The 25,601-nt window shown below is 38.5% G+C and overlaps 1 protein-coding gene across 1 annotated transcript; it reads left to right on the plus strand.

Annotated features, from left to right (window-relative positions):
• Positions 1-11,562: 11,562 nt before the first annotated feature.
• LOC127639386 (stress-induced-phosphoprotein 1-like) lies at positions 11,563-24,940 on the plus strand. The gene is made up of 14 exons (XM_052121371.1): positions 11,563-11,638; positions 12,602-12,811; positions 14,139-14,280; positions 16,352-16,493; positions 16,749-16,911; positions 17,000-17,126; positions 17,260-17,362; positions 17,544-17,664; positions 19,214-19,310; positions 19,421-19,545; positions 20,179-20,215; positions 20,320-20,423; positions 20,553-20,725; positions 23,908-24,940. The coding sequence occupies exons 1-14, from the start codon at positions 11,630-11,632 to the stop codon at positions 23,978-23,980; spliced, it is 1,626 nt and encodes a 541-aa protein (XP_051977331.1). The 5' UTR covers positions 11,563-11,629; the 3' UTR covers positions 23,981-24,940.
• The last annotated feature ends 661 nt before the right edge of the window (positions 24,941-25,601 follow it).

Here is a 25,601-nt window from a genome sequence, read left to right on the forward strand (position 1 = left end):
TGAGGAAATTTCTGAGAAACAAGCTAAGAGGCTGTCCTGGCTAGCAGATTTGCAGAAGCTTTCAAAATTCAGTGTGAGCAGAAGCATCAATCATGTTTCACCACTTTGGAGATGCTAGTTAAAATGTATACAGGAACATGATCAAAGGAGTTGTGAATTCATGATGGGAAAGTCCAGAGTGGAACCTCTCAAGCAAATTACTATCCCAAGAATGCAGTTGACAGCAGCCATCGTGGTCAAAATGGACAGGATGTTGAAGCAAGAACTTCAGATTCATCTTGAAGAGTCAAACTTTTGGACCAACAGTACCACCATCCTGAAATACTGACTCCACATGATTCAAGACGATTGTTGCAAACCCCATTTCACTCATTAAAGAGGCTTCTAAACCCTCTCAATTGAGATACGTAAGCTCTACGGAAAACCCAGCTGATGAAGAAGTGAAAACTGGATCAAAGGACCTAGTTTTCTACTGAAACCACAAAGTGAATGGCCTGTTCAACCTAACACTAGAGAGAGAGAGAGAGAGAGAGAGAGAGAGAGAGAGAGAGAGAGAGAGGCACACATGGCTTCTCTGTCTCTCTCTGGCATCACTGGCTCTTCCATTATCTCCCTCCCGCTGATTAGGCAACTCGGTGCCAGGCATGTCTCCTCACGGCCTGTACACGCCTTCCTCCTTGTCACAATTACTTAAGACCATTCTAGGTTAGAAGAAGATGTAATATGGTCAAAGGTTACAGCATACTTTTTACCTGCCTTACCATTAGAGCAGTCCATTTAGAAGTTGCCCTTGGACACAGATGCAAGCATTAATGCTTTTTTCCAATTTATTAGCAGAAGAAGGCACGTGTCAGTTATCCATTCAGATAACTGAACAAATTTCGTAGGAGCTGAAAGAGATTTGCGTGAAGCACTGCAAAATTCGAATCAGTCCATGATCAAAGTAGAGATGCTAAAGAGAGGAATTCAGTTCATCTGGTGCATCTCACCACGACGGTGCCTGGGAACATCAGATTTGCATAGTAAGTAAAGTTCTGGAATCCGTGCTTAAACAGCAAGTATTTGATGATACAATGTTGTGCGACGTGGAATCAATTATCAATGATAGGCCCATTGCCAAAATTTCAGATGACCCTAATGACCTTGAACCCTTGCCCCCTAAACACCTGTTGCTAATAAGAAAACAACCTATGTGACAAGGAGTAGTGTGGCAGGAGACGGAGATGCCAGTGAGAAAGAGAGAGAGAGAGACACATGCAGCCGCTGTGTGTGTGTGTGTGTGTGTGCGTGTCAATGTTTTGTGTTCTGTTGAAAAGCCAAGTTTTATGTTGTGTTTAAGTTGAACATTAAAGTATGTGTATTGTTCACTCTGGATCCTGTTTCCTCCTTAGTAGGGTCTGCCACAAACAGCTTTATCTCCAGGTGTGTTCAAGAGAGACGATACCTATGCAAGGCGTAGATGGAGACAAATTCAATATATCGTGGATCTTTTATGGGATAGGTGAACACTGGAATATTTACCTCTCATGCAGGAATGACACGATGGTCCATACTGAAGAAAAACTGAGGTATTGTCCAGATGGTTGATTCCAGTGCATTCTTGGATGATGGGTCGCATTATTAAGATGTTGTCTGACTCCAAGGGAAATGTTCACAGTCTCCATGTTCAGACTAAGAATAGCACATTGGACACACCGATCTCCAAGTTATGCCTTCTGCAAGAAGCCATCTAACTGTGGATTGAGAAGAAGTTTGGATACTCTGACCCTGAAATTTCATGGCTCTAGATGATTAAGTACATTTAACTGATATAGTCCGCCTGCCTATACTATACACTTATGGTGGTGATGTTAGAGCCATAATTTGAATAATTGAATTAAGAAAGAAATTATAAGAATAAATGGCTGAAAAATCGTAACTCTTTCCCCGCCAAACACGGAATTTTCCGTGTTTTATGAAAAAACGCTTCCCCGCCAAACACGGAATTTTCCGGGTTTCCGTGTTTTAGGTGTTATACGGTAAGGAAGACCCCTGCGCATGTTTTGAAAGAGTACGCAACTCTTTGATCAAAGAAACAGACTGCGATCGTCTCAAACATGAAGAAATGGAGTATTGAGAAGCTCAAAATATCAAACATAAACATGCCTTTTTCTCAGCTTTTTGTCTGAAATGTTGTTTTTTGACAAAACCGACCTCTGTTCAAGTCGCAATAAAAAAAGAACAAATGAAGATAAAATAAAATCATTTTTTTTGCCTAAAAGCAGAGGCCCAGATCATTATTTTGATATATAGCATCTTCATATATTCATGGAAGAAAATATTCTGCGGGCCATTAAAATTTAGCGAAAATCGTCAAAAACCCTGGCGGTGGCTGGCAACTTTTTTTAAAAAACGCTGCCGGGAAAAGGGTTAAGAATTATATTAGTTTAGAAACTGATGATTTGTAAAAATTTTGATATAGAAAATGTTTAAATAAATGTTAGATACATTATTTGTGTATGTTTGCTAGAACACCTCGAGAATCCTAAAACGAACCAAATACTGGAAAAAAGACCTTTCACATTAACGTGAACTCGTGTCCAGCTCTCTTTCTGTCAATTTTATCAGGTCGATAAATGTTTTGACATCTCATGAAATATAAAACTTCAGTTAAACTTAAGACCACGTGTTTTAATGAAATGTGACTTTATGCATTGCCTATTTTTGGTACTTTTTGTGTATGCTAATTCCCCGCCAGTGAAAGCTAATGTACACTGTAAAGAATTGCTGTAAATTTGCAGCCAAATTCCCACAGCAATCTACTGTGATTCTTAAATATAGTAGTTTACTGTTAAAAATATTGCATTCTGGGAGATCAAGAGCGGGCTCAATGTGAAGTGACAAGTATTACAGTAAATAGCTGTACTGTGCAAAGCATTAGGGGAAACTGAACATTTAAAATCATGATATCATATTGGTGAAAGCTATAGTGACATTTTGAAACATATACGTTAAACACAATGTGACAATTGTGGTGAACATTAAAATACAAGTAACTTAGACTAAAAGTAATTTTTTCATGCCACAGTGCATGCTGGGAACATAGCTGTTATTTCAACAACAGTAGATAGTATGTAATTTGACAGCTATGCTGCTAAATTACAGTTGTATACTGTAGCTGTAAAAACAGTATCTAACTGTTAATTTCAGCATCAGCAAGACACTGTTCATTTTACAGTAACTTACTGGCAACCCTGCTGCCAGTTCTTTACTGTTTTTTGACGACAAAATATTTAACAGTGTAGCCTGCATAATATGAATGTTGAAGCTAGCTGTGGCAATGTGAAAAGAAGAATTTTAGATGTCGCTTAAGTATGGAATTACTATTGTTATGCTATGGTTTTGAAATGTCAAAGGGATCATTTTAATTTTACCGTTTGTGTTTGGACTAATAAGAAGGTGCGTTAACTTCTAAAATGGCAGCTCCCATGATTTTACGTGTGCTCTGTGCACGATCAAGCAAAATGCACTATAGCATTGGAATCTCTCCACCATCTTAGATTATTTTCTCAGTTTCAAGCAACGTACATCTGATTATTTCAGAAATATTAATATACCTCGCATCTACCTACTTCTTTGGCACACCACTGGAATATTCTGAAGTATTTCCCTCATGTGTAAATCAAATATTCAAGCCATTTATCCATTTTCAACCCCTTTCTCATTTTTCTTTATTTTTAATGCAACGTACACGGACCAAAACAACTCCAAAATCTTAATTATCTATTTGTTTGACGACCAAAATAACACAATTTCAGAACATTTAGTCTAATTTTTCAGTTTTCTTTTTACATTTTTCAAATAGTTCATTGAACTGATAAGAGTTACTTTGTGGATTGCTATGTTAGTACGATTGGTTGCTGAAAATCTTATAATTTATGCTATACTTTATAATGTCTTAAAATGAGTGATACATGTTGCTCCATCTACATCCAGGTGCTGTACAGCAGTCAAAACCATCATCAGGCTGATATAAAAAACACATGAAGTTGTTTCTCCGGTCTTCTCCCGACAGATTTGGGTGTATGGGATGCCAAAAGAGCCGGACAGCAATTGATCTGTTCAGATTCAGAATAGGTATACACTAGCATTTATCTACATCATCCATCTATCTTAATCCATCTATGGATCCATCTATGAATCTAAGCCTATCATCCATATATCCATATATCATCATCTTTTTTCCATCATAGTCCATAGTTTTTTCAATCTTTGCTTTACATGAACTGTAGTCCCATTTGTATTTTTGAATTGAAGCTTGATGAATAAGACTTTTCTTACATTTTATTAATTTTGCGTCCTTATTTTGGTGGTCGAGAATAGGACATCAGTGTGTGGATGTCAAATGGACGTCACATTTGTCTTTTCAACATCAATTGCACACTTAACAGGGCTGACATGTTGTGTGATCAATTGACCAACTGGATATCACTCTCTTCATCTTGATGATCCCTGTTATTGGACACTTTCTATTGTAGAATAATTTAATAATGTCTGACTGTGAACAGTGCATGGCATCGGTCACTAAGAAAATAAATACACTATAGAGGCGTTGTTTCAGGAAGTATTACAGGTAAACTCAGCAAATTTTTGTTCATGTCCTCTTGGAATTACACTGACACTTAGGGGCAACATTCAAACGCAATAGTTTCAGTTAAAGATGCCATTGTAGAAAATCACTATTTAGTCACCCATGACTAATCCACGAGTGAAAGTGTCCAATAGCAGGGCGGTTACTGAGATTAAGGGAGTAGCAGTCTGGTGGTCATGTGATCCTAACTTGGCAGCCTCCATGAGGTGGACCCTCTAAAAACGTTTTTATAAGGTTACTAGTAGATGAGTCATCATCTAATGTGAGTCATCATGATTATATACATATGTTTCAAAATTGCATTTCATTTCATTAAAAGTAAAACCTTTAATAAGAAAAAATTATTGTGGGCACTTTGAGGGGAAAAAAGTCCCTTCGGTGTATACAAAATACAGTTTACATTTGTATTTTTTAATTAAAACAAGTTTTATTCATCAAGCTTCAATGTATGAGGTAAAATTTAGGAGAGTTATAATGATGTAAAGAGAAAAGAAAATATATTTTACAAGTGTACTTTTAGTCTGATGCTTTATTTTAATTAAATATTAATGTAATTATACATATTATATACTCTGCACCCGTCTACTGAGGTAGGCCTACTTCAACTTGGAATTAACATTCTTTGCGTTTGAAGATTATATTTACAAAAGGGCGTTATTTTTTTTTAGACATTTTTGTTGAAGCAAAGCATTGTGGGTTATGAGTGCCCACGAAGGATACACCTCAAGCATCCTCCAAATTTCTGTGAAAGAAGGTCGCATTCGAAGGCTGCATTCGAATTGTCCTACTCGGTTTTTACGAAAGGAGACAGCCTCGATGACGCATGCGACATATTCGACCTCCGGAGGATGCAGACTTCCAAACGAGACAAGCCTGTGTGTGTGTTTTTTTTTTTACTATGGCAGCAGATCTCTTGTCTCCTCGTCAGTGTACTGCTGCGTTATGCATTGTTTTGCTAACCTTGTATGGCTCCAACTTTGAAGAGGAATTCTGTCGGCTGTGTCTAGAATGTAACACCCTGGCAACCTAAGTCTTCCAAGAGTCTCATTGGCTGCTACTAGGTTTGGTTTAGGGTCAGATTAAGTGGTAAGTTTAGGTGTAGGGGTAGATATAGGGTTTTTGTAGGACTCCAAATAAACACAGTGGTATCTTGAAAGGTATCTTGCTCTCGTTATTAAGGAGGAAGAGGGAGCCGGATTAACAATCCACGTGAGTCTTTATTACTACACACTTTTCAGCATCACACATAAGTTTTTTTTCAGCACAACCTAAATAAATGCACACGCGATCACTGCTGCCTGCGTCTCTCTCTCTCTCTTCCCCTCTGGCGGTCTGGACTCCCTTTCTATCCCTCTCCAGCTCTCATTGTAATGCCGAACAGCTGTTAGAGAGAATTTCCCACAGGTGTCAATCCTCACAGTTCTTCCTCTCCTGGCCTCGCTCTCAATAGACTTTGCTCGGCCGCGGCCACATCACCACACACAGTGTGTGAACGGCGCATGCGGCACTCTAGAGACTTTAGATAACTGGGCGATTGCCTTCAAGACATGAACGGTTCTGTCAAACATAGCAGGGACACAGCAGCTTGAGGCTGTCAACACTGAAAGCCTTGAAGTGAATATGCTAAGGTCATGTAGACACTACTACTAGATTCAGGAGTGACAACCGCATTTAAATGCAGGAGTGAATCCCCAAAATTTTCATTTCATGTGTGTATGTAATACAGGACTGACACCCGCAATTGTGATTATAGTGATAACCATAGCAAAAACGTTTAAATAAAACCTGGTAGAGTGGAGCGCTGAAATGGGGCAGGGTTGAATAAGGTGAAAAATGTATGAGTCACACCGAGACCACAGGGCTGATGAGAGAAACTACTGTGGAGAGAGAGACTGGAAGAAATTATGAAATTAAGATACATACCTTTTGATGATTTGCACCATTAAGAAGACGGACACATCTCACACTATTAATCACTAACAACTAGTTATTAATCATTAACAACTAGTTGTTCTGTACACACTATAAGGATTTTATGAAAATGCGGTTGTCACTACCTGAATTTTTTGGGAGTTAATTCAGTAGTAGAATGCGATGGTCACTCCCATAAATTACTGAACTGTGTGCGTGCAAAACACTATTAAGCACTAAATGGTGAACTTACAACGTATTTAGTTGCAGTGTGCACATGGACTAAATGACTCACAGACAGCATGGACCAATCAGCTGTGAGCTCAAGTAGACTTCATCAACGATGAATAACCTGTACCATACTTTATTTTAGCAAAGCTCCACTGGTATAAACATTTACTTAATATATATTGTTATTGTAATGTTACTGTTGCTAAAACCAGAGTTGTTAGTAGACCAGAGACCAGAAACATCTCAAGCTGACTTTAAAGGGATAGTTCACCCAAAAATGGATATTCTCTCATTATATACTCAACCCCATGCCATCCCAGGTGTGTATGACTTTCTTTTTTCAGCAGAACACATTTGAAGGAAAATAGAAAAATATCCTAGTTCAGTAGATCCTTAAAATGCAAGTGGATGGTGATCTTTTGAAACTCCAATCAAAACAGACATCATCCATACAACTCCAGTGGTTAAATTAATGTCTAAAGTGATACGATTGCTTTTGGTGCAAAAAAGATTAATATTTAACGTTATATATATATATATAGCATATAGCATATATAAAGCATCGCTTCCTGTCAGCAGCAGTATACACATTCATGAGAGCGCTGAGTTCACGTGGTCCTTGTATGACATATTTGTGTTGGCTTGTTACGGATGTATTTGTCACTGTGGCAGTGTGAGGCTAATAATCAGGCTAATAAAGCCTCAGAGAGGGATAAAGGCAGACCACAGCAGTGCGAAGGAGAGAGTGAGAGTTACAGGCAGCTGTCCAACACCTGTGTGTGTTCGTCTTTTGGTTCAGTTTTTTATTAAATATTATTTATATTATAAAGCTGGTTCTTACCTCCTCCTTTCCATTAACCCCATTAAACTGGTGCCAAAACCCGGGAAGGAGGAGGGATGCGCCGTAGTATAGTCCTCGCCACTACCATCTACCCCAACGGAGCAGGCCATTCACTGGGGGATGGAGGAGCCCGGCCACCTGGAAGTGGAGGAACAGCCGCCGACCGCAAGGGGAGGTACGCCTGTCGTCCGCCAGAGGGTGGAGGACTGGTCGAAGACCAAGCTACGGCATATCGGAGAACTGGCGAGTAAGTTGTTTTTCTCTCAGACGGAGCCAGAATGGCACGCCCCCTCCCCCTGGGAAAAGGGGGGGGGTGTACGTCATGCCTGGGGCTCCCCGACCTGAGAGAACGAGGGAGGAATGTGGTAGGGCGGAGGGTGGGGCCAGGTCATGATGCTGCACACCTGGCCCCTAATCAGTCTAATCAAGCCTCCGAGAGGGATAAAGGCCGACCGGAGATGGCAGTGCAACAAAGAGTTATGGGCAGCTGTCCAACACCTGTGTGTGTGTTTGTCTTTTGGTTCAGTTATTCATTAAATATTATTTATATTATCAAGCCGGTTCTCGCCTCGTCCTTTCCATTAACCCGGTTACAGTCACATTTTTCTCTCGGTTGAGACATCCAGGATAAGCATACAAATGCATCATTGTGAGTAAAGAAACAGATAAAAACAGATCTAAACCAAAACCAACAAAACTTCTGTACAGCATTCCTCCTTCTCAGTTGTAAACAGCGCTGTCGCATATGCACCAGTTTTCGCGTGAACATGCCAGCGATTCCCATGTATGATATTTGATAAGTAAAATAATTTTATTTCAGACAAACAATAATTAATTGTCTGGAGTAGCTCAGCTCATCTCAATGGACACTTACAGTGAAGACAGCATCACTGATAATAATAGCAAAAATATGCTTTTGATACGATACACTGCCTCCATCCAGTGTAGGCTGGGATACTGTGCGCGTTCTCTCTCGTTAATATGCGCTCTCTGGCTGAACTTCCGGTAGTCTTAAAGATTTTAACTCGTGATATACAAATCAGTGTAAATACTTGTAAACTAACAGCTTATAGACGTAGGCAATTAAAGTCACAGTTACAAAAACTTAGAACACTAAAGAGACCTTTCTACTAACTGTGAAAAACACCAAAAGAAAGATGCCTGCTAATCTGCGTGAACGTGCAACTACAATTTACACCAGGAACGCACAATCCCTCCATCAGTGCTCAGACTGTCTGCAATAGGCTGAGAGAGGCTGGACTGAGGTCTTGTAGACCTGTTGTAAGTCAGGTCCTTACCAGACATCACCAGCAACAACGTCGCCTATGGGCACAAACCCACCTTCGCTGGACCAGACAGGACTGGCAAAAAGTGCTCTTCACTGACGAGTCGCGGTTTTATCTCAGCAGAGGTGATGGTCGGACTCACGTTTATCATTGAAGGAATGAGCAATACATAAGGCCTGTACTTTGGAGCAGGATCGATTTGGAGGTGGAGGGCCCTTCATGGTCTGGGGCGGTTTGTCACAGCATCATCGGACTGAGCTTGTTGTCACTGTAGGCAATCCCAGGGAAGACATTCTCCTCCCTCATGTGGTACCCTTCCTGCAGGCTCATCCTGACATGACCCTCCAGCATGACAATGCCACCAGCCATACTGCTCGTTCTGTGCGTGATTTCCTGCAAGACAGGAATGTCAGTGTTCCGCCATGACCAGAGAATAGCCCGGATCTCAATCCCATTGTGCACGTCTGGGACCTGTGGGATCAGAGGGTGAGGGATAAGGTCATTCCACCCAGAAATGTCCGGGAACTTGCAAGTGCCTTTGTGGAAGAGTGGGGTAACATCTCAAATCAAGAACTGGCAAATCTGGTGCCGTCCATGAGGAGGAGATGCACCGCAGTACTTAATGCAGCTGGTGGCCATTAATCTAGCTTAATGTCTTCTGTATAATTAACAGCATTGGCTAAGAGACCAATTTCTTCTTATGTAAGCAAAATGGACATTATAACTAAAATATACCTGAAATAATAGTTGAATATATTAATAATAATCAATATTAATGATAATGTTAAATTAAATTAATGGTGGTGCTGTGAGGGAACTTGTGGATTAGAAATTACCTTATGAAAATATTCTCAATACATTTTTTTACACTTTGAAGCATCTTTAGGGAGCCTATTGCTTTCCAGACCCCAGTTTTATTTATAAATGAAAAATAAATGGGTGGACTGCACAGAGTTGACCAATAAAAGTAATGACATAAATTTACCATCTTTTATAACATATCAAACGATCATTTATCGCTGTATTTTGAATAATCTGTTTGGGACGAGTAGAATGTGTATGACTCTAGAGTAGAGCACATATGATACATGATAAGATCTATAAAAATATTTTATAAAGTATTACCCCCATATATTGTATTTGTTTTTTTTTTTTTGTTTGTTTTGTTTTTTTTTTAATCTAGGACCAAATGTGAATAATTATACAAATATAGATGTGTATACATGTGAACTTGAGCATGTATTCAATTTGAATATATTTTGTTTGATAAATTTATCGGAATTCTAAAAAGTTATGTTATTCGAATTTATTCTTCTGAATTATTAGTGGGAAAAGAACAAATGTTCCACAAACACATGAGATTAAATCTGGAACATTCCCATTTCTTTTTCACATCAGCCGTTTGACAAAAGTTATCCAATCAGAGACAGGAGCGCTGCTACTGCGGTGGGAAACGTAACGCTAATACTACTTCCTATAGCGCTTTCAGTGTGGTTGCCAGATAGTACGAATCGATTTGTAAATTTAACAGTTCGTGCCAGAACTTTCTATATGCCTAAAATATAATTTAGCCTAAAAAGCGATTTTTTTTATTTATTTTTTTTAATCTCCCAAACGTTATTTGAATAAATTATGAATAATTTTCTATAAACAGGAATATATCATGTCAAATTAAGTTTTTAGAAATAATTTCTTTATTGAACAATATTTTTCAACAATTTAAGGATCAGTAATAAACAAATACAAAAAAAGACAAAATACAATTATCCATACAAATCAATATTCTAATAAAAATATATGAGTTATACAAGAAGGTTTAACTGAAAGTATATCAACAGAGAAACAACTGAACAGCTGAACTACAGACGACAACTGCCCATACGCAGTGTCCGAATACCCATGTAGTTTTCAAAAAACAGTAGGCCTATGCCAATGGAGCAGTATGTCCAAATCCTCAGTGTTCATAAAACAGAAACAATATACCCAGATGAACTACTATTTCTGGCAAAATTCTGAAGTGAGGAGAACTGGACACTTTAAAATCCAATGATGCCTAGGCAACTGAGGACACATCAATTTCAAAAACTGAATACAAATAAATACAAAATAGCATCAGAGAACAGCGAGTCTGATGGATCGTGCAGTCTACAATATAGCCTAAGCCTACTATACACCAAGAAAGTTGTTCCTTGCACTTAACTGGTGCTTGTTTAACAAAACCTTTTAAGTAGAGAAGACTATTTTCGTGGTTGTTTTTGTTGTTATGACAATGCCCGCGTTTCTGAAATCTATTCATACTCGCATGCAAAGGACTACCTGGCCAAGAAGAGTGTCCTTCATCAAATGCAGTGCACATACGTATACACAGAAAAGCAAGTAGTTACTTTAGATCTTCTTGAAATAATTCTCCTAATTTTTAGGAAATCTTTGGTTTTTAATACTTTATACGATTAAGAGATTTGATGATAGATATTAATTAAAAGATCTAGAATAATTTAGCAAATTTTTGTTTATGAATTAAGAATTTGGCATACAGAATAATACATTTTAGAATGTAATTATACTTCAATTAATTGCCAGCTAGACGTCACACCTACACGTACAAAACGGTTTCCGGTGGGTTTAAGTTGCAACATCTGGCAACCCAGATCTCCGGCGTCATTGATCGTAACCGGAGAGGCGGGGCAACGCTAGTGTCTTTAGTAGCTTCTGGAATCTCGTGCCCACGCGATGGAGAAAGTAAGTAACTATTTCAGAGTGTTAATGTCATACTTTGAAAAAGAGCTAGCAGAGTTTGAGCAACCGTCACGCGAAGTAAACCATGTTTAAAGATGAATGTCCTTTTTAATTATGAAAACATGCATAATTTAAACCGCAACAATGATTTGTAAGGGATTCTCAGCTAGCTGGCTAACAGTTAGCAGCCAGCTGAATGTTGCACGCGTCGCGTTGTAACCTGTTATTTCTCCACTGAGAACGTTTTCTTGGGGATATTGATAATTTTTAGCTTAGATACAAATCTTTGTTATTAATGCAGATTCATTTAACGGGGCGATCTGCACCATTAGGTAGCAGGTTAGCATGAGCTCGTGCCAGTTCTAGAGACTTCTGTGTGTTTGTGTGAAGGGCGGACCATCATTCATTCAGTATAGAGACTGAGACTCATGTGTTTTTTAGATCTTGTAATAATCATTAAATTTCGAGTCACTTTTGGACTGTTGGTGGGATAACATGCATCTGTTGCACACAAAAGTAATCGTTCAGGATTTTACAGATCTCGCAGCACATTACATATATTATGCACTATATGGGGCATCAGCTGTCAGATACATTTATGTGGAGTCTTGACAACATATGCTAGGCTGCTACTGAGCACAGTGTGTGTCAATTGTATTTCTGAAACGCAAGTAGAGATGTTAATTGGAATATTTAGAGGCTAGGCTGTGCTTTTCCGTACAATAAAAGTGAAAGTGTCAAGCTCCAAAAAGTTCCAGATAAGTAGTCCACATTATGACTCCTGTGCGATATTCCAAGTCTTCTGCATCCATACAGACCGCATTTTAGGCCGTTATTCGAATCTTCCACCCTACCTCAAAACCTGAAGTGGAGAAATTACATTTGTGTCTTCACTGAATAGCACTGCTGTTCTTTTCCTGATATAATGGGACAGATTTTGAATAATCTATTCCTCTCTTTTCACAGGTATCACAGCTGAAAGATCAGGGTAACAAGGCACTGAGTGCAGGGAATGTCGATGAAGCAGTTAGGTGCTACACGGAGGCTCTGTCATTAGATCCCTCCAATCACGTCCTCTTCAGCAATCGTTCTGCTGCCTATGCCAAGAAGGGCGATTATGACAATGCCCTGAAAGATGCCTACCAAACCATAAAGATTAAGCCAGACTGGGGCAAGGTCAGTTGTTATTGTTGCCATTATCTTTTTTTCTCATTCTTGCTGCTAATACCCTTAAGCGATAGTATACCCAAAAATGATAGAATGAATATTAATATAACCATTTGACTGTTGCTAGCAAGGTTTCCTTCACAAGCACAAAAACATGGTAACGATCTGACTCTGAATAGCTGTCAAAAACCTCAAATTTGTATTGCACATTGGGAAACAACATCAGCGGTTAAGGGCGCTTACACCCTCATGATTGATTATAGCAGCAGCCAATCGTGAGCTTTGCAATCATTGTGCAACTGAGGCAGAACTCTTGATTGGTTACAGCTACGACCAATCGTATTCCTTGCTTCATGCAAAGAAGTGGCATTAGTGAAACATCTCATTCATAAACAACCTGAATGACCTGGTACTTGTACCGATTGACTGAATGAGAGGGGCATGTTTGTTTACTTCAGCATCGGCATGTGAGTCTACCTTGTTCAACTTGGAGAGAAAAGAGTAGAAAAAGCTATGTGTAAAATTGACTGATGTTTCCGCACGTCGACGGGACATCGTCAGGCTGCCGAATACATTTTAGTCTACAAAGTGACGTCAACGCACAACCTCGGCTCCAACTTCACACCAAAGTGTTTTCACACACACATTTTGCCTCACAAATGATGTCTTTGAGAGTATAAAGCTACATTCAATATTTTTAAATTGTTTAAAATTTTTGAAGAGATGTTGAACATCTTTAATGGAGGTGAGAAACTTCTGTCAAAAACACACAGAAACGGCAAAATAAAAGCTAGATTTAAATGTACATGTGTTTTTGCTTAAATTTTACACTTGTTGGGCACATAAAATGTCCTGGAAAATTGTGGCTTGAAAACAGTGGGAACCCTGTGTATGACTGACTTTGACACGAGAAAACGTGTAACCAATAGAAGATCGAAACATCACACACACTGACTTCTTGGCTCAATTCTAAGGAGACATGTTTCAAAGTTACATGTTTTCATTGGAAAGTGATTAATTGGTATATTCTAACATTTTAAATATCATATAATTTATTTTCTTTATTATTTATTAAAAGCCTTAGTGCATGACATCATATCCTGGCCTATTGCAATGTTCAAAATTATTTTGCATTCTCAAAGCCTAGTGTGCTTTAGCAAATTGGTCTGATTCTAAATATTTTTAAATATCTGTATCCAGTTATTACAAATGACTAGAAAGGTTATGGAAATTCATTAGTCAAAGTGTGTGAACCCTGACGGAAGGGCATACTTCACAGAGCTAAAATCTTTATTTTATATTTGTTTTGTTTTCCTTTTTTTTTTTTTTTTTTAAGGGTTACTCAAGAAAAGCTGCTGCTTTGGAATTTCTTGGGCGACTTGAGGATGCCAAATCGACATATCAGGAGGGGTTACGTCAGGAGCCGTCCAATCAGCAGCTCAAGGAAGGACTTCAGAAGATGGAAGCACGGTTAGCAGGTAAAGAATATTTGTTTTTGTTGACTAAGATTTTCTAAAACGTGGATGGATGATAAAATGTTTTTGCAGTAAGTAAAGGCCTGTTCACACTAAGAACTAAATGAAAAGGCAAAACTAATCGCAAAAGGTCCATTCACTCAGAGAGCAAAGTGAAAAAAAACGCTTGCATTCACATGCTTTAAGACATGATAGGGACAGATAATGTAGAGAGACCATAGTAGAGTTGAACTGTTAAAAACAATCGTACAGCTGTCATGTGCTAGGTACCGTTGGTGTAGTATGAAAATAGACAGGTCATTACGCTTTAGTTATACAAGTCCCTGATTACGTGTGACACCCAAATGTGGTACCATTTGAAAGCTTAAATCTGAACTGTTTAAAGAATACTTATACTAATTGTTTCATAACATAACAAAAATAAAGCCATAAATCTTCACATCACAAATTAGCGCCACCTAGAGGTGGTCGAAATATGCGTTTGAACGGAAGCGTTTTTCACATAGCACTTCAATAGACAAGTCCTATATCATATGAAGGCTCTCTCAGGAATGTGAATGTACAGTTTTAGTCGCCCTAACACCACAGTTTGAATGATTATCAAAAGAATCACGTTATGTCTCTAAGACAACAAAGACAAATGTCTCATGTCTGCGCCATTCACTGCTTCTGTAAGAAAGTTACCAAAACTCAGTATAAGCTTTTACCTTATCACTGGCAAGTTATCAGCTATTTATAATGAAATGTTATCAATGAGGATCTCAGCTTTCCAACGACACCTAGATTGAGCTTTTTGTCCCATGGTACTCAACAGGTGGCCCGCAAACCATCTTTTTGTGGCCCGCTTGTTGTCATGACAAAATTATTAACGTCCACAAATTTTTTATTTTCTAGAGCCTTTATGGTAATTCTCAAAATTGTTATTTTACTGGACCGTATAGAGGAAAAGAACTCCCCTCCGAACAAACAGCGTGTCAGACATGCGCATATACGGCTTTTCTGTCATTTGTTCTTAAAACTATAATAAAGTGTGTTTCAAGCACGTGTCTGTGGCAACCCTAGTGTGTGTTCACTAGGTAGCCAGTGTTTCATCAGTATGCCTACTTTTAAAAGTATGGATCTAAAAAAATCTCATTACAATACATCATGTATAGGCCTATATACGATCCTTATTTTAATATCACAGTTTTTAATGCATTCACTGCATTAAAGTGCCACCTACATTTCAGATCTGTATAGTATGATAGATAAAAAAATATTTTCCCTTGTACTTTGTGACATAATGGAATGAATTAAGATTTTTTTTTTTTTTTTTAGGTAGATTGAGCAAACAGAACCTGAATTAAATGCTTTCAATGTTAGGTCAACTAAAAAGGGAGAATAAAGAAACAATGTTCATTAATAGATTAACATGTACATTATCATAAGATACAATATTTATGAACCATTAGAAATGATAAATAAAAAACATGTTTGTGGAGTTGTTTGTAAAATGAGTCCAATTTTTTGCCGAGTGTCCAACCACTCACTGATTAGAATACTACTCTAGACACTTGACCCAAAAGGAAGTAAAAACCTACAGGATGGGCAAAACCTACCTTTAGAAAGTCACATTTCCTTCCTAGTGTGAATAGATCTATAGGAATGGATAATTTTGAGTTTTGTTTGTGGCAAATATTCACTTTCAGCGTGATTTTGCCTTGGGAATTTCTATAATGAATATATATGCTTCTAGTTATGCTCCACTCTAAAATATTTCGTCACCTAGTAATTGTAATTTGTGAGAGCAATTTCAATAAAATGGTACAACATTTAAAAGTCGTTATCCATTAATCATAATTTTCAAATGATCATTGAAATGAATTGGTCAAAAAATATGGGAACTCTGTCTGTAAAATTTGTGTGCTGTCTTTGTATGACTTGCACCAAAGTGTTTGGTAAAATCAAAAGATGATCTTAAGATTATTTGGATAAATATATGTGGAGGTGTGAAAAGCTGTTATGTTACAATAGCATGGCTCATCTTCAAACATTCACTGTGAGTATAACTGATGTTGTGTCATCATCTTTTTAGAGAGGAAGATGATGAACCCATTTTCTATTCCCAACTTGTATGAGAAGCTGGAGGGTGACTCTCGAACCAGAGCGCTGCTTTCTGACCCCAGCTACAAGGAGCTGCTGGAGCAGCTCCGAAACAAACCGTCAGAGCTTGGCACGTAGGTGCTCCGTGTCTCTCTGCTGTTCCATTTTTGTTCCACTTTTGTCTCAGGCTGCTTGACATAAGGGATAATTTACAATTAAAATAAACACGGACAAGACTCTAGTATCACACTGACTTACTGTACAGTTTTATTTCCACAGTAGCCATTATTACACTCACTCATACTTATTTTATAACTGTTTTATCACATTGTGAGCTGGTCTCTTGTTATAAAATGTTAATTTCCTTAATTTGTTGTTCTGAATGTTAGGAAACTGCAGGACCCTCGTGTGATGACCACTCTGTCAGTGCTGCTGGGGCTCGATCTGTCTGGTGTGGATGAAGAGGAACCGACTCCGCCCCCTCGCCCTAAACCCAAAGAGACGGCTCCGCCCCCTCCCAAAGAGGAAGACCTTCCCGAGAACAAGAGAATGGTACTGATGGGCAAAGCACATGTGGTTTGGCATAGATCTAGTGCTCTGTCTGAAGTGGCTTAACATAACCCTGACTATGTTCCTTCAGGCCTTGAAGGAGAAGGAGCTGGGAAACGCAGCATATAAGCAGAAAGATTTTGCCAATGCACTGAAGCACTATGAAGAGGCTCTTAAGCATGATCCCTCCAACATGACCTATTTGTCCAACCAAGCAGGTACAAATTTAAGCATAAGTTTTTAATTCAAATGTTTTTAACATCATGTGAATCAAATGTACTCCAGTGTGTCAGTAGATATTGAAATGAATTGAGATTAAATCATTCTGAAATATGTATTTATCTCTTTCAGCTGTTTATTTTGAAAAGGGAGCGTTTGAGAAATGTAGAGAGCTTTGTGAGAAGGCCATTGAGTTGGGCAGAGAGAACCGGGAAGACTACAGGCAAATTGCTAAGTGAGTGCTGTTAGTGTGCACACAATTATTAAAATAATAATTCACAGAATTTCATCCTCACCCAGTAAAATTAATATTAATTTGTGGTTGTCTTGTGAAATTAAACTGGTTACTTTGATACAATATCTTGCACTATAATATAGAGCTGTATACAGATCTCTTTCAATTTATCTGTCTGCAGGGTATATGCCAGGATCGGTAACTCCTACTTTAAACAGGAGAAGTACAAGGAGGCTATCCAGTTCTTCAATAAGAGTCTGACAGAGCATCGCACACCTGACGTCCTCCAGAAATTGCAACAGGTAAGTGAGATTTACAAAAAAATGTCAGTGATTTAAATGTATCACTATACATGTATCTTTTCAGTTAGGTTGGTGACTGACAAAACCTGTCAAGAACATGCCCGGGTTATATTTTACCTTAAAATCAAAAAGAAATAAGAAGTTATCTTTTTAGTGTAAAGAAAATTGTACTTCTCAATTTATGAATATTTAAGATGGTTTTCATGGTGGCATGACTTCCATGACAATTATGCATGTTTTCTTCCCCAGTTCTCTTTAGTGTAATGTGAAAACAATAATTATATATTTATTGTAGTTGTAAAGTATTTATACATCATGGTAGTATTTGTTGTATTTATTTTAAACTATGCTGCTTTTAATAGAAACTATCGTACAAATTATTGTACATTTATTACTGTAATGGTAACAATACTGTACTACACTAATTAGAATATGAAGAGAGCCGTTAATGAGAATATCCCTTTAAGGTTTTTTGGTCAGTTTACCCAAAAATGAAAACTCTTTTACTCACCTTTTACCCAAATGTGTATGACATTCTTTCTTATGCAGAATGCAAACTACGATTTTTGGAAAAATTTCTCAGCTCCAAAAAGCACAAAGTCAGCATAAAAGTAATCCATAAGGCTTCTATAGTTTAATCCATGTCTTCAGAAGGATCCTAATCGATTTTGCACATAACGCACGTAACTGGTAATCAGAAGGTTGCTGGTTCGATATCCACAGCCACCACCATTGTGTCCTTGAGCAAGGCACTTAAATCCAGGTTGCTCTGGGGGGATTGTCCCTGTAATAAGTGCACTGTAAGTCGCTTTGGATAAAAGCATCTGCCAAATGCATAAATGTAAATGAGAACAGGCCTATGTATATATATGAGCTCTGTTTTTACTATAAATCTTGGCATCCAGAGTCTCATTGACATTCATAGTTTCAAGCTTGTTTACATGTTCTAGTGCCTTAAGAACTTAAGTGTAATCGAGCTTGAAATCATGATCGTAACTAGAGACTGCAATGGCAAGATGTACAGTGAAAATAATTTACATTTTGGTTTATTCTCACCCAAAATCCTTTATCGCTTCTGAAGACATGGATTTAACCGTCATATGGTTACATTTTATGCTGCCTTTTATGTGCTTTTTGGAGCTTAAAAGTTCTGGCCACCATTTACTTGCATTGTATGGACCCACAGAGCTGAAATATTCTTCTAAAAAGAAAGTCATACACATTTGGGATGGCATGAGGATGAGTAAATAGGGAGAGAATTTTTGTAATGAGAATGAGATTTTTTCACATTATATTAAAGGGAATTTGGTAGGAAATGTGCTTAATTGTCATAAAATGCTAAAAAAAAAACAATTGTAACGGGCTTTAAGTGGGCTTCATTTACTTTACATATATAATTTCTTATTTAAATTTTGTGGTGAAATGAGGTCTTTGTATGTTTCCGTGACTCTTGAAACTCAAAGCATACACTCTCACAATTTGAACATGATTTTATGTTTGAGTGCTTGCTGAAAGTGTCCGAGTAATTGTGACTTCTGCTACCTTGCAGGCAGAGAAAATTTTGAAGGAACAGGAGAAACAGGCCTACATCAATCCAGATTTGGCTTTGGAAGAGAAAAACAAGGGCAATGATGCCTTTCAGAAGGGTGAGTTTATGAAATAAATTCACTCCTTAAACAGGAAGTTCAGATAGATTAGTACACAAAGTACAGTCAAAATAATTTGGTTGCGAGTGAATTGTGATTGTGTGTCGTAGGTGACTATCCTTTAGCCATGAAACATTACTCTGAGGCCATCAAGAGAAACCCATTTGATGCCAAGCTCTTCAGCAACAGAGCTGCCTGCTACACCAAACTACTGGAATTCCCACTTGCCCTCAAGGTACTGTCACACATATACATGGACTCACAAGTTGTTTGCAATCATTGGCTTCGCACACACTGCAAAGTTTTCCCAGTGACGGACACATTTGATTGTGGGAGTAAATCCCCAGAAATTTGTACGGAATAATGTACATTATTTACTCCTGAAATTGCGATGATTGTCAAGTGATAACCACAGCAACGCTTCAGCGTCTCGCACCTGTGAACAAGAAGGTTTGCATTTTTTCACCAAAGAAATGTAATCCAAGTCATCCACTTTCTGTACTGAATGCACAAGCATTTAAGTTATCTTTCAGAGTTGGTTTTGTCCAAATGGTTTAGTCATTTCTATGAATCAGACCAATTTCAGACACGTTTGATTCAGACTTGTTTGTCGATCATTTTAACAGATTAATCAAAAGAACTGGTAAATTGATTGTAACTTCTATGTTCGTTGTTTTTATTGCAACCGACGAGGACAATGACATAAGTTGTGAAGGTTATCCATTATTTAACCACACTCAGTCTTTGTCTCTTTACGTTCTCTTCAGATAAAGTCACAAGCGCTGAAATTATTTTGCATTGGGGCTATAGATTGAGTAACCTGGGTGCAAGAAATGCTTTGACTAACTCTCATTTTTTTGTTTCTCAGGATTGTGAGGAGTGCATCAAATTGGAGCCCAACTTCAGTAAGTGGTGTACATTTTGTCCCCTCAACTTCTCTGTGACAACAAATAAGTGAATGTTTTCTGCACGCACACCTTTTACACCTGTCCACTCTTATTACACTTAGTTAAGGGTTACACACGCAAGGGTGCAGCACTGGAAGCCATGAAGGACTTCTCAAAAGCAATGGATGTTTACCAGAAAGCACTAGAGCTTGACTCCAACTCCAAGGTATGCAAGAACTTTGCTGTTTGGGGACAGTGCTATCTCTGGTCATTTAAGTGATGGGATTGTGCTTGTGCAGGTAGACCCCAGATGGCTGATGTTGTTGGCCTTTGTTTTTCCCTTCCCATCCTGCAGGAGGCGACAGAGGGTCTGCAGCGCTGCATGGTGAGCCAGTCGATGCGTAACGACAGTCCTGAGGATGTGAAGCGGAGGGCCATGTCCGATCCAGAGGTGCAGCAGATCATGAGTGATCCAGCCATGCGTATGATCTTGGAGCAGATGCAGAAAGACCCTCAAGCCCTCAGCGAGTACGACAAACGATTTAAGAATTTTTCTGCATTTTTGTCATTTCTAAATTTCACAAACAAGTCCAGGTCACCCCAAAATAACAAGACATTTTTCAAACAATTGTTTACAGTCAGATCACAATTCCAGTGGGTCAGAAGTTTACATACAAGTTAACTGTGCCTTTAAGCAGCTTGGAAAATTCCACAAAATTATGCCAAGCCTTTAGACAGTTTGCTTCTGGTAGGAGGTGTACCTGTGAATGTATTTTAAGGCCTTTCCTTCAAATTCTGTGCCTCTACTTGACATCATGGAAAAATTTAAATAAATCAGCCAAGTTGCACAAGACTGGTTCATTCTTGGGAGCAATTTACAAACACCTGAAGGTACTACATTCATCTGTACAAACAATTGTACGCAAGTATAAACACCATTGGACCACGCAGCCATCATACCGCTCCGGAAGGAGACAAATTCTGTCTCCTAGAGATTAACGTAGTTTGGTGAAAAAAGTGCAAATCAATTCCAGAACAACAGCAAAGGACCTTGTGAAGATGCTGAGGAAACGTGTAGACAAGTATCTACACTCACCTAAAGGATTATTAGGAACACCTGTTCAATTTCTCATTAATGCAATTATCTAATCAACCAATCACATGGCAGTTGCTTCAATGCATTTAGGGGTGTGGTCCTGGTCAAGACAATCTCCTGAACTCCAAACTGAATGTCAGAATGGGAAAGAAAGGTGATTTAAGCAATTTTGAGCGTGGCATGGTTGTTGGTGCCAGACGGGCCGGTCTGAGTATTTCACAATCTGCTCAGTTACTGGGATTTTCATGCACAACCATTTCTAGGGTTTACAAAGAATGGTGTGAAAAGGGAAAATCATCCAGTATGCGGCAGTCCTGTGGGCGAAAATGCCTTGCTGATGCTAGAGGACAGAGGAGAGTGGGCCGACTGATTCAAGCTGATAGAAGAGCAACTTTGACTGAAATAACCACTCGTTACAACCGAGGTATGCAGCAAAGCATTTATGAAGCCACAACACGCACAACCTTGAGGCGGATGGGCTACAACAGCAGAAGACCCCACCGGGTACCACTCATCTCCACTACAAATAGGAAAAAGAGGCTACAATTTGCAAGAGCTCACCAAAATTGGGCAGTTGAAGACTGGAAAAATGTTGCCTGGTCTGAGTCTCGATTTCTGTTGAGACATTCAGATGATAGAGTCAGAATTTGGCGTAAACAGAATGAGAACATGGATCCATCATGCCTTGTTACCACTGTGCAGGCTGGTGGTGGTGGTGTAATGGTGTGGGGGATGTTTTCTTGGCACACTTTAGGCCCCTTAGTGTCAATTGGGCATCGTTTAAATGCCACGGCCTACCTGAGCATTGTTTCTGACCATGTCCATCCCTTTATGGCCACCATGTACCCATCCTCTGATGGCTACTTCCAGCAGGATAATGCACCATGTCACAAAGCTTGAATCATTTCAAATTGGTTTCTTGAACATGACAATGAGTTCACTGTACTAAAATGGCCCCCACAGTCACCAGATCTCAACCCAATAGAGCATCTTTGGGATGTGGTGGAACGGGAGCTTCGTGCCCTGGATGTGCATCCCACAAATCTCCATCAACTGCAAGATGCTATCCTATCAATATGGGCCAACATTTCTAAAGAATGCTTTCAGCACCTTGTTGAATCACTGCCACGTAGAATTAATGCAGTTCTGAAGGCGAAAGGGGGTCAAACACAGTATTAGTATGGTGTTCCTAATAATCCTTTAGGTGAGTGTATATCCACAGTAAAATGAGTCCTATATCGACAAAGCATCTAAGGCTGCTCAGCAAGGAAGAAGCCACTGCTCCAAAAACTACCATAAAAAAAAGTCAGATTACAGTTTGCAAGTGCACATGGGGACAAAGTTCTTACTTTTTGGGGAAATGTCCTCTGGGCTGATAAAAATAAAATGTAACTATTTGGCCATGATGACCATTGTTATGTTTGGAGGAAAAAGGTTGAGGCTTGCAAGCCGAAGAATCCATTCCAACAGTGAAGCATGGGGGTGGCAGCATCATGTTGTGGAGGTGCTTTGCTACAGGATGGACTGGTGCACTTCACAAAATAGATGGCATCATGAGGAAGCAAAATTATGTGGATATATTGAAGCAACATCTCAAGACTTCAGCTAGGAAGTTAAAGCTCAATCTCCAATGGATTTTCCAAATGGACAATGACCCCAAGCATACCTCCAAAGTTGTGGCAATATGGCTTAAGAACATCAAAGAGTGTCCCTAAGTAGTAGAGTATTGAAGTGGCCACAACAAAGCCCTGACCTCGATCTGACAGAAAATTTGTGGGCAGAACTGAAAAAGCATGTACAAGCAAGGAGGTCTACAAACCTGACTCGGGTTACACCAGTTCTGTCTGGAGGGATGTTCCAAATTTCCAGCAACGTATTGTGAGAAGCTTGTGGAAGGCTACCCGAAATGTTTGACCCAAGTTAAACAATTTTAAGGCAATACTACCAAATACTAACAAAGTGTAGGTAAACTTCTGACCTGCTGGGAATGTGATGAAAGAAATAAAAGCTGAAATGAATCATTCTCTCTACTTTTATTTCACATTCTTAAAATAAAGTAGTGACCCTAACTGATCTAAGACAGCGAAGGTTTTCTACGATTAAATGTCAGAAATTTTGAAAAAACTGAATTAAAATGTTTTTGGCTAAGGTGTATGTGAAATTCTGACTTCAACTGTACGTATTTATCCCCGGATGTGCGGTGGTTACTCGAGATATTAGACTGCTAGATGAGCACGGTTCATCCAGAGCACCGTTTAATATATATATTTATATATTTTAGTGAGCTTTGTTCAGGCATGCCGACTCTCCCCCACTGATGTGGCTTGAAAAAACATGTAATTGCATGTTTTTCAAGCTTGAATTGCTCTGATGGTGGGAAAATACATTTTCGCATGGGTATGGAGGCATGTTTAATGGCGTTGATATTTTAACGCGTAATTTTTTTTTTTATATAATTGCAACAAATTAATGCGTTAAAGCCCTTAATATAATTTATTTATAATTTTGGGGTGAATACTGACAGACATTTTCTTGACTGATTTCAGAATATTCTTGAAATTCTTATATAATTTCTAGATCTTGGCTTACATATTCTTTTTCTATGTTTGTCCAGTCATCTGAAGAACCCCGTCATTGCTCAGAAAATTCAGAAACTGATAGATGTTGGGCTAATAGCCATTCGGTGATCAGAAGAACCAGAAGATAAGCAGGACAATATTCATCTACAGAACAACAACAGACGAGGTCAAAGGAAGTGACAGCATTCCAAGCGAATAATTTTCTTCATCAAATTTAAAATGCACCCCATCCCTTCTCCTCCCACTTTTCTTTAAAGGAATGTGAATGTGTTTTTGTTTGTTTGTATAATGCCTTAATTGGATTTATTAAAGATGTGACACAATTGGTCTATATTCAGTACTGCATTACTAGTGTTTGTCCAGGTTAATAGCTTTCAGATATTTCATTGTTCATAAAACAAAACATATTATTGAGAGCATCTAGCCTTAGTGACAATACTACATTACAAGAGAAGTGGATTTGAACCACCAAATTTCCTAAAGGAAATCATTTGTATTTTATTTTTTGGGAAGTATTTGCCATAATTTCCTCTAAATAGCACTGAATGCACATCCATCCAAGTCATATGTCAGTTTTTGCTGTGTTGGAGGAGGGTGGGTAGGGGGATCTTGACCGTTAACTCCTCAACAGTACTTAATCTTAAAATTTGTAGGCCTGCTAGAGATATGTCCATTTCTGAATCTGAATGCATCGCTATTATTGTATTATATAATGTACTTCTGTTTGGTGGGGTTTAATAGCTGAGGGGGTTCGTTAGAGAAAAAATGTCTCCCACCTATTTGGCTTCAGTTCATAGTTTGCGATCAAGTAACTGGCTGTGATTTCAGCATCATATTGAAATGCAACATTAGTTAAATAAAGTTCTGGATCCATGAATTGTGTGGAGTCCGTGTAACTCAACATATTCTTGTCTATCTTCTGCTCAATGCGCTCAATACCAAACATTAAATCATTTCTATATTTAATCATGATCTCATTGGCTGTGGTCAAATGTTTTATTGTATTTGAAATAAAAACATATTTTGCAGTTTTGTGAAAAAATGGCCAAAACAAAAGAGTAAACAAAAAGATTATGTAACTGATGTAACTTTAGGTTGATATGTTACACTGGAAATTGAATGATAAATGTAGCATGTTGCACTGTGTGATGTGATGCATTATTCCTTGCAGTGTCGTCAGTTGCATGCTGCACATTTTGGCAAAGGGTGTAAATGATCCTGGTGTTCTGTGCATAGAAAATTTGCATACAGTGCACACTTCATAATACGTGCTGAAGAACTTCAAGATTTTTTAACACTGTCTTTAAGGAATGAATTTAGGTCACGTGACAGCAATGTGGCATCACCATTTGAAATGTTCGCAGCAGCACAGCTACCTTCTTATTTAGACAAACTTGTTGTCCTGTGTAAAGAACGTACTGGTGACATTTAAACCTATGATGTTTGGGGAGTGTGGTCTATTGAAGAGACCTTTTAATGTCAACCAGTCTTGATGGCCTCACCAGGTTTCCAGCAGTTCTGTCAGTAGCATGAACTGCAATATATAATCTGAGTTCTTGTCACTATTTATGCTGTAGACACAAGATGCTTCATAGAATTATCAATCACCTCTAATTTTTCAATCAAGGGCAGGAAACTACTTTTGGGTGGGCCTCAAACTTTCCTTAAAAGAGAAGAACAGACATCATTACAATAATGTTCCAATTGTTAGCATTAGTTAAAAACATTA

The sequence above is a fragment of the Xyrauchen texanus genome, chromosome 4 (genome assembly GCF_025860055.1).
Source record: "Xyrauchen texanus isolate HMW12.3.18 chromosome 4, RBS_HiC_50CHRs, whole genome shotgun sequence".
Classification (NCBI taxonomy): domain Eukaryota; kingdom Metazoa; phylum Chordata; class Actinopteri; order Cypriniformes; family Catostomidae; genus Xyrauchen; species Xyrauchen texanus.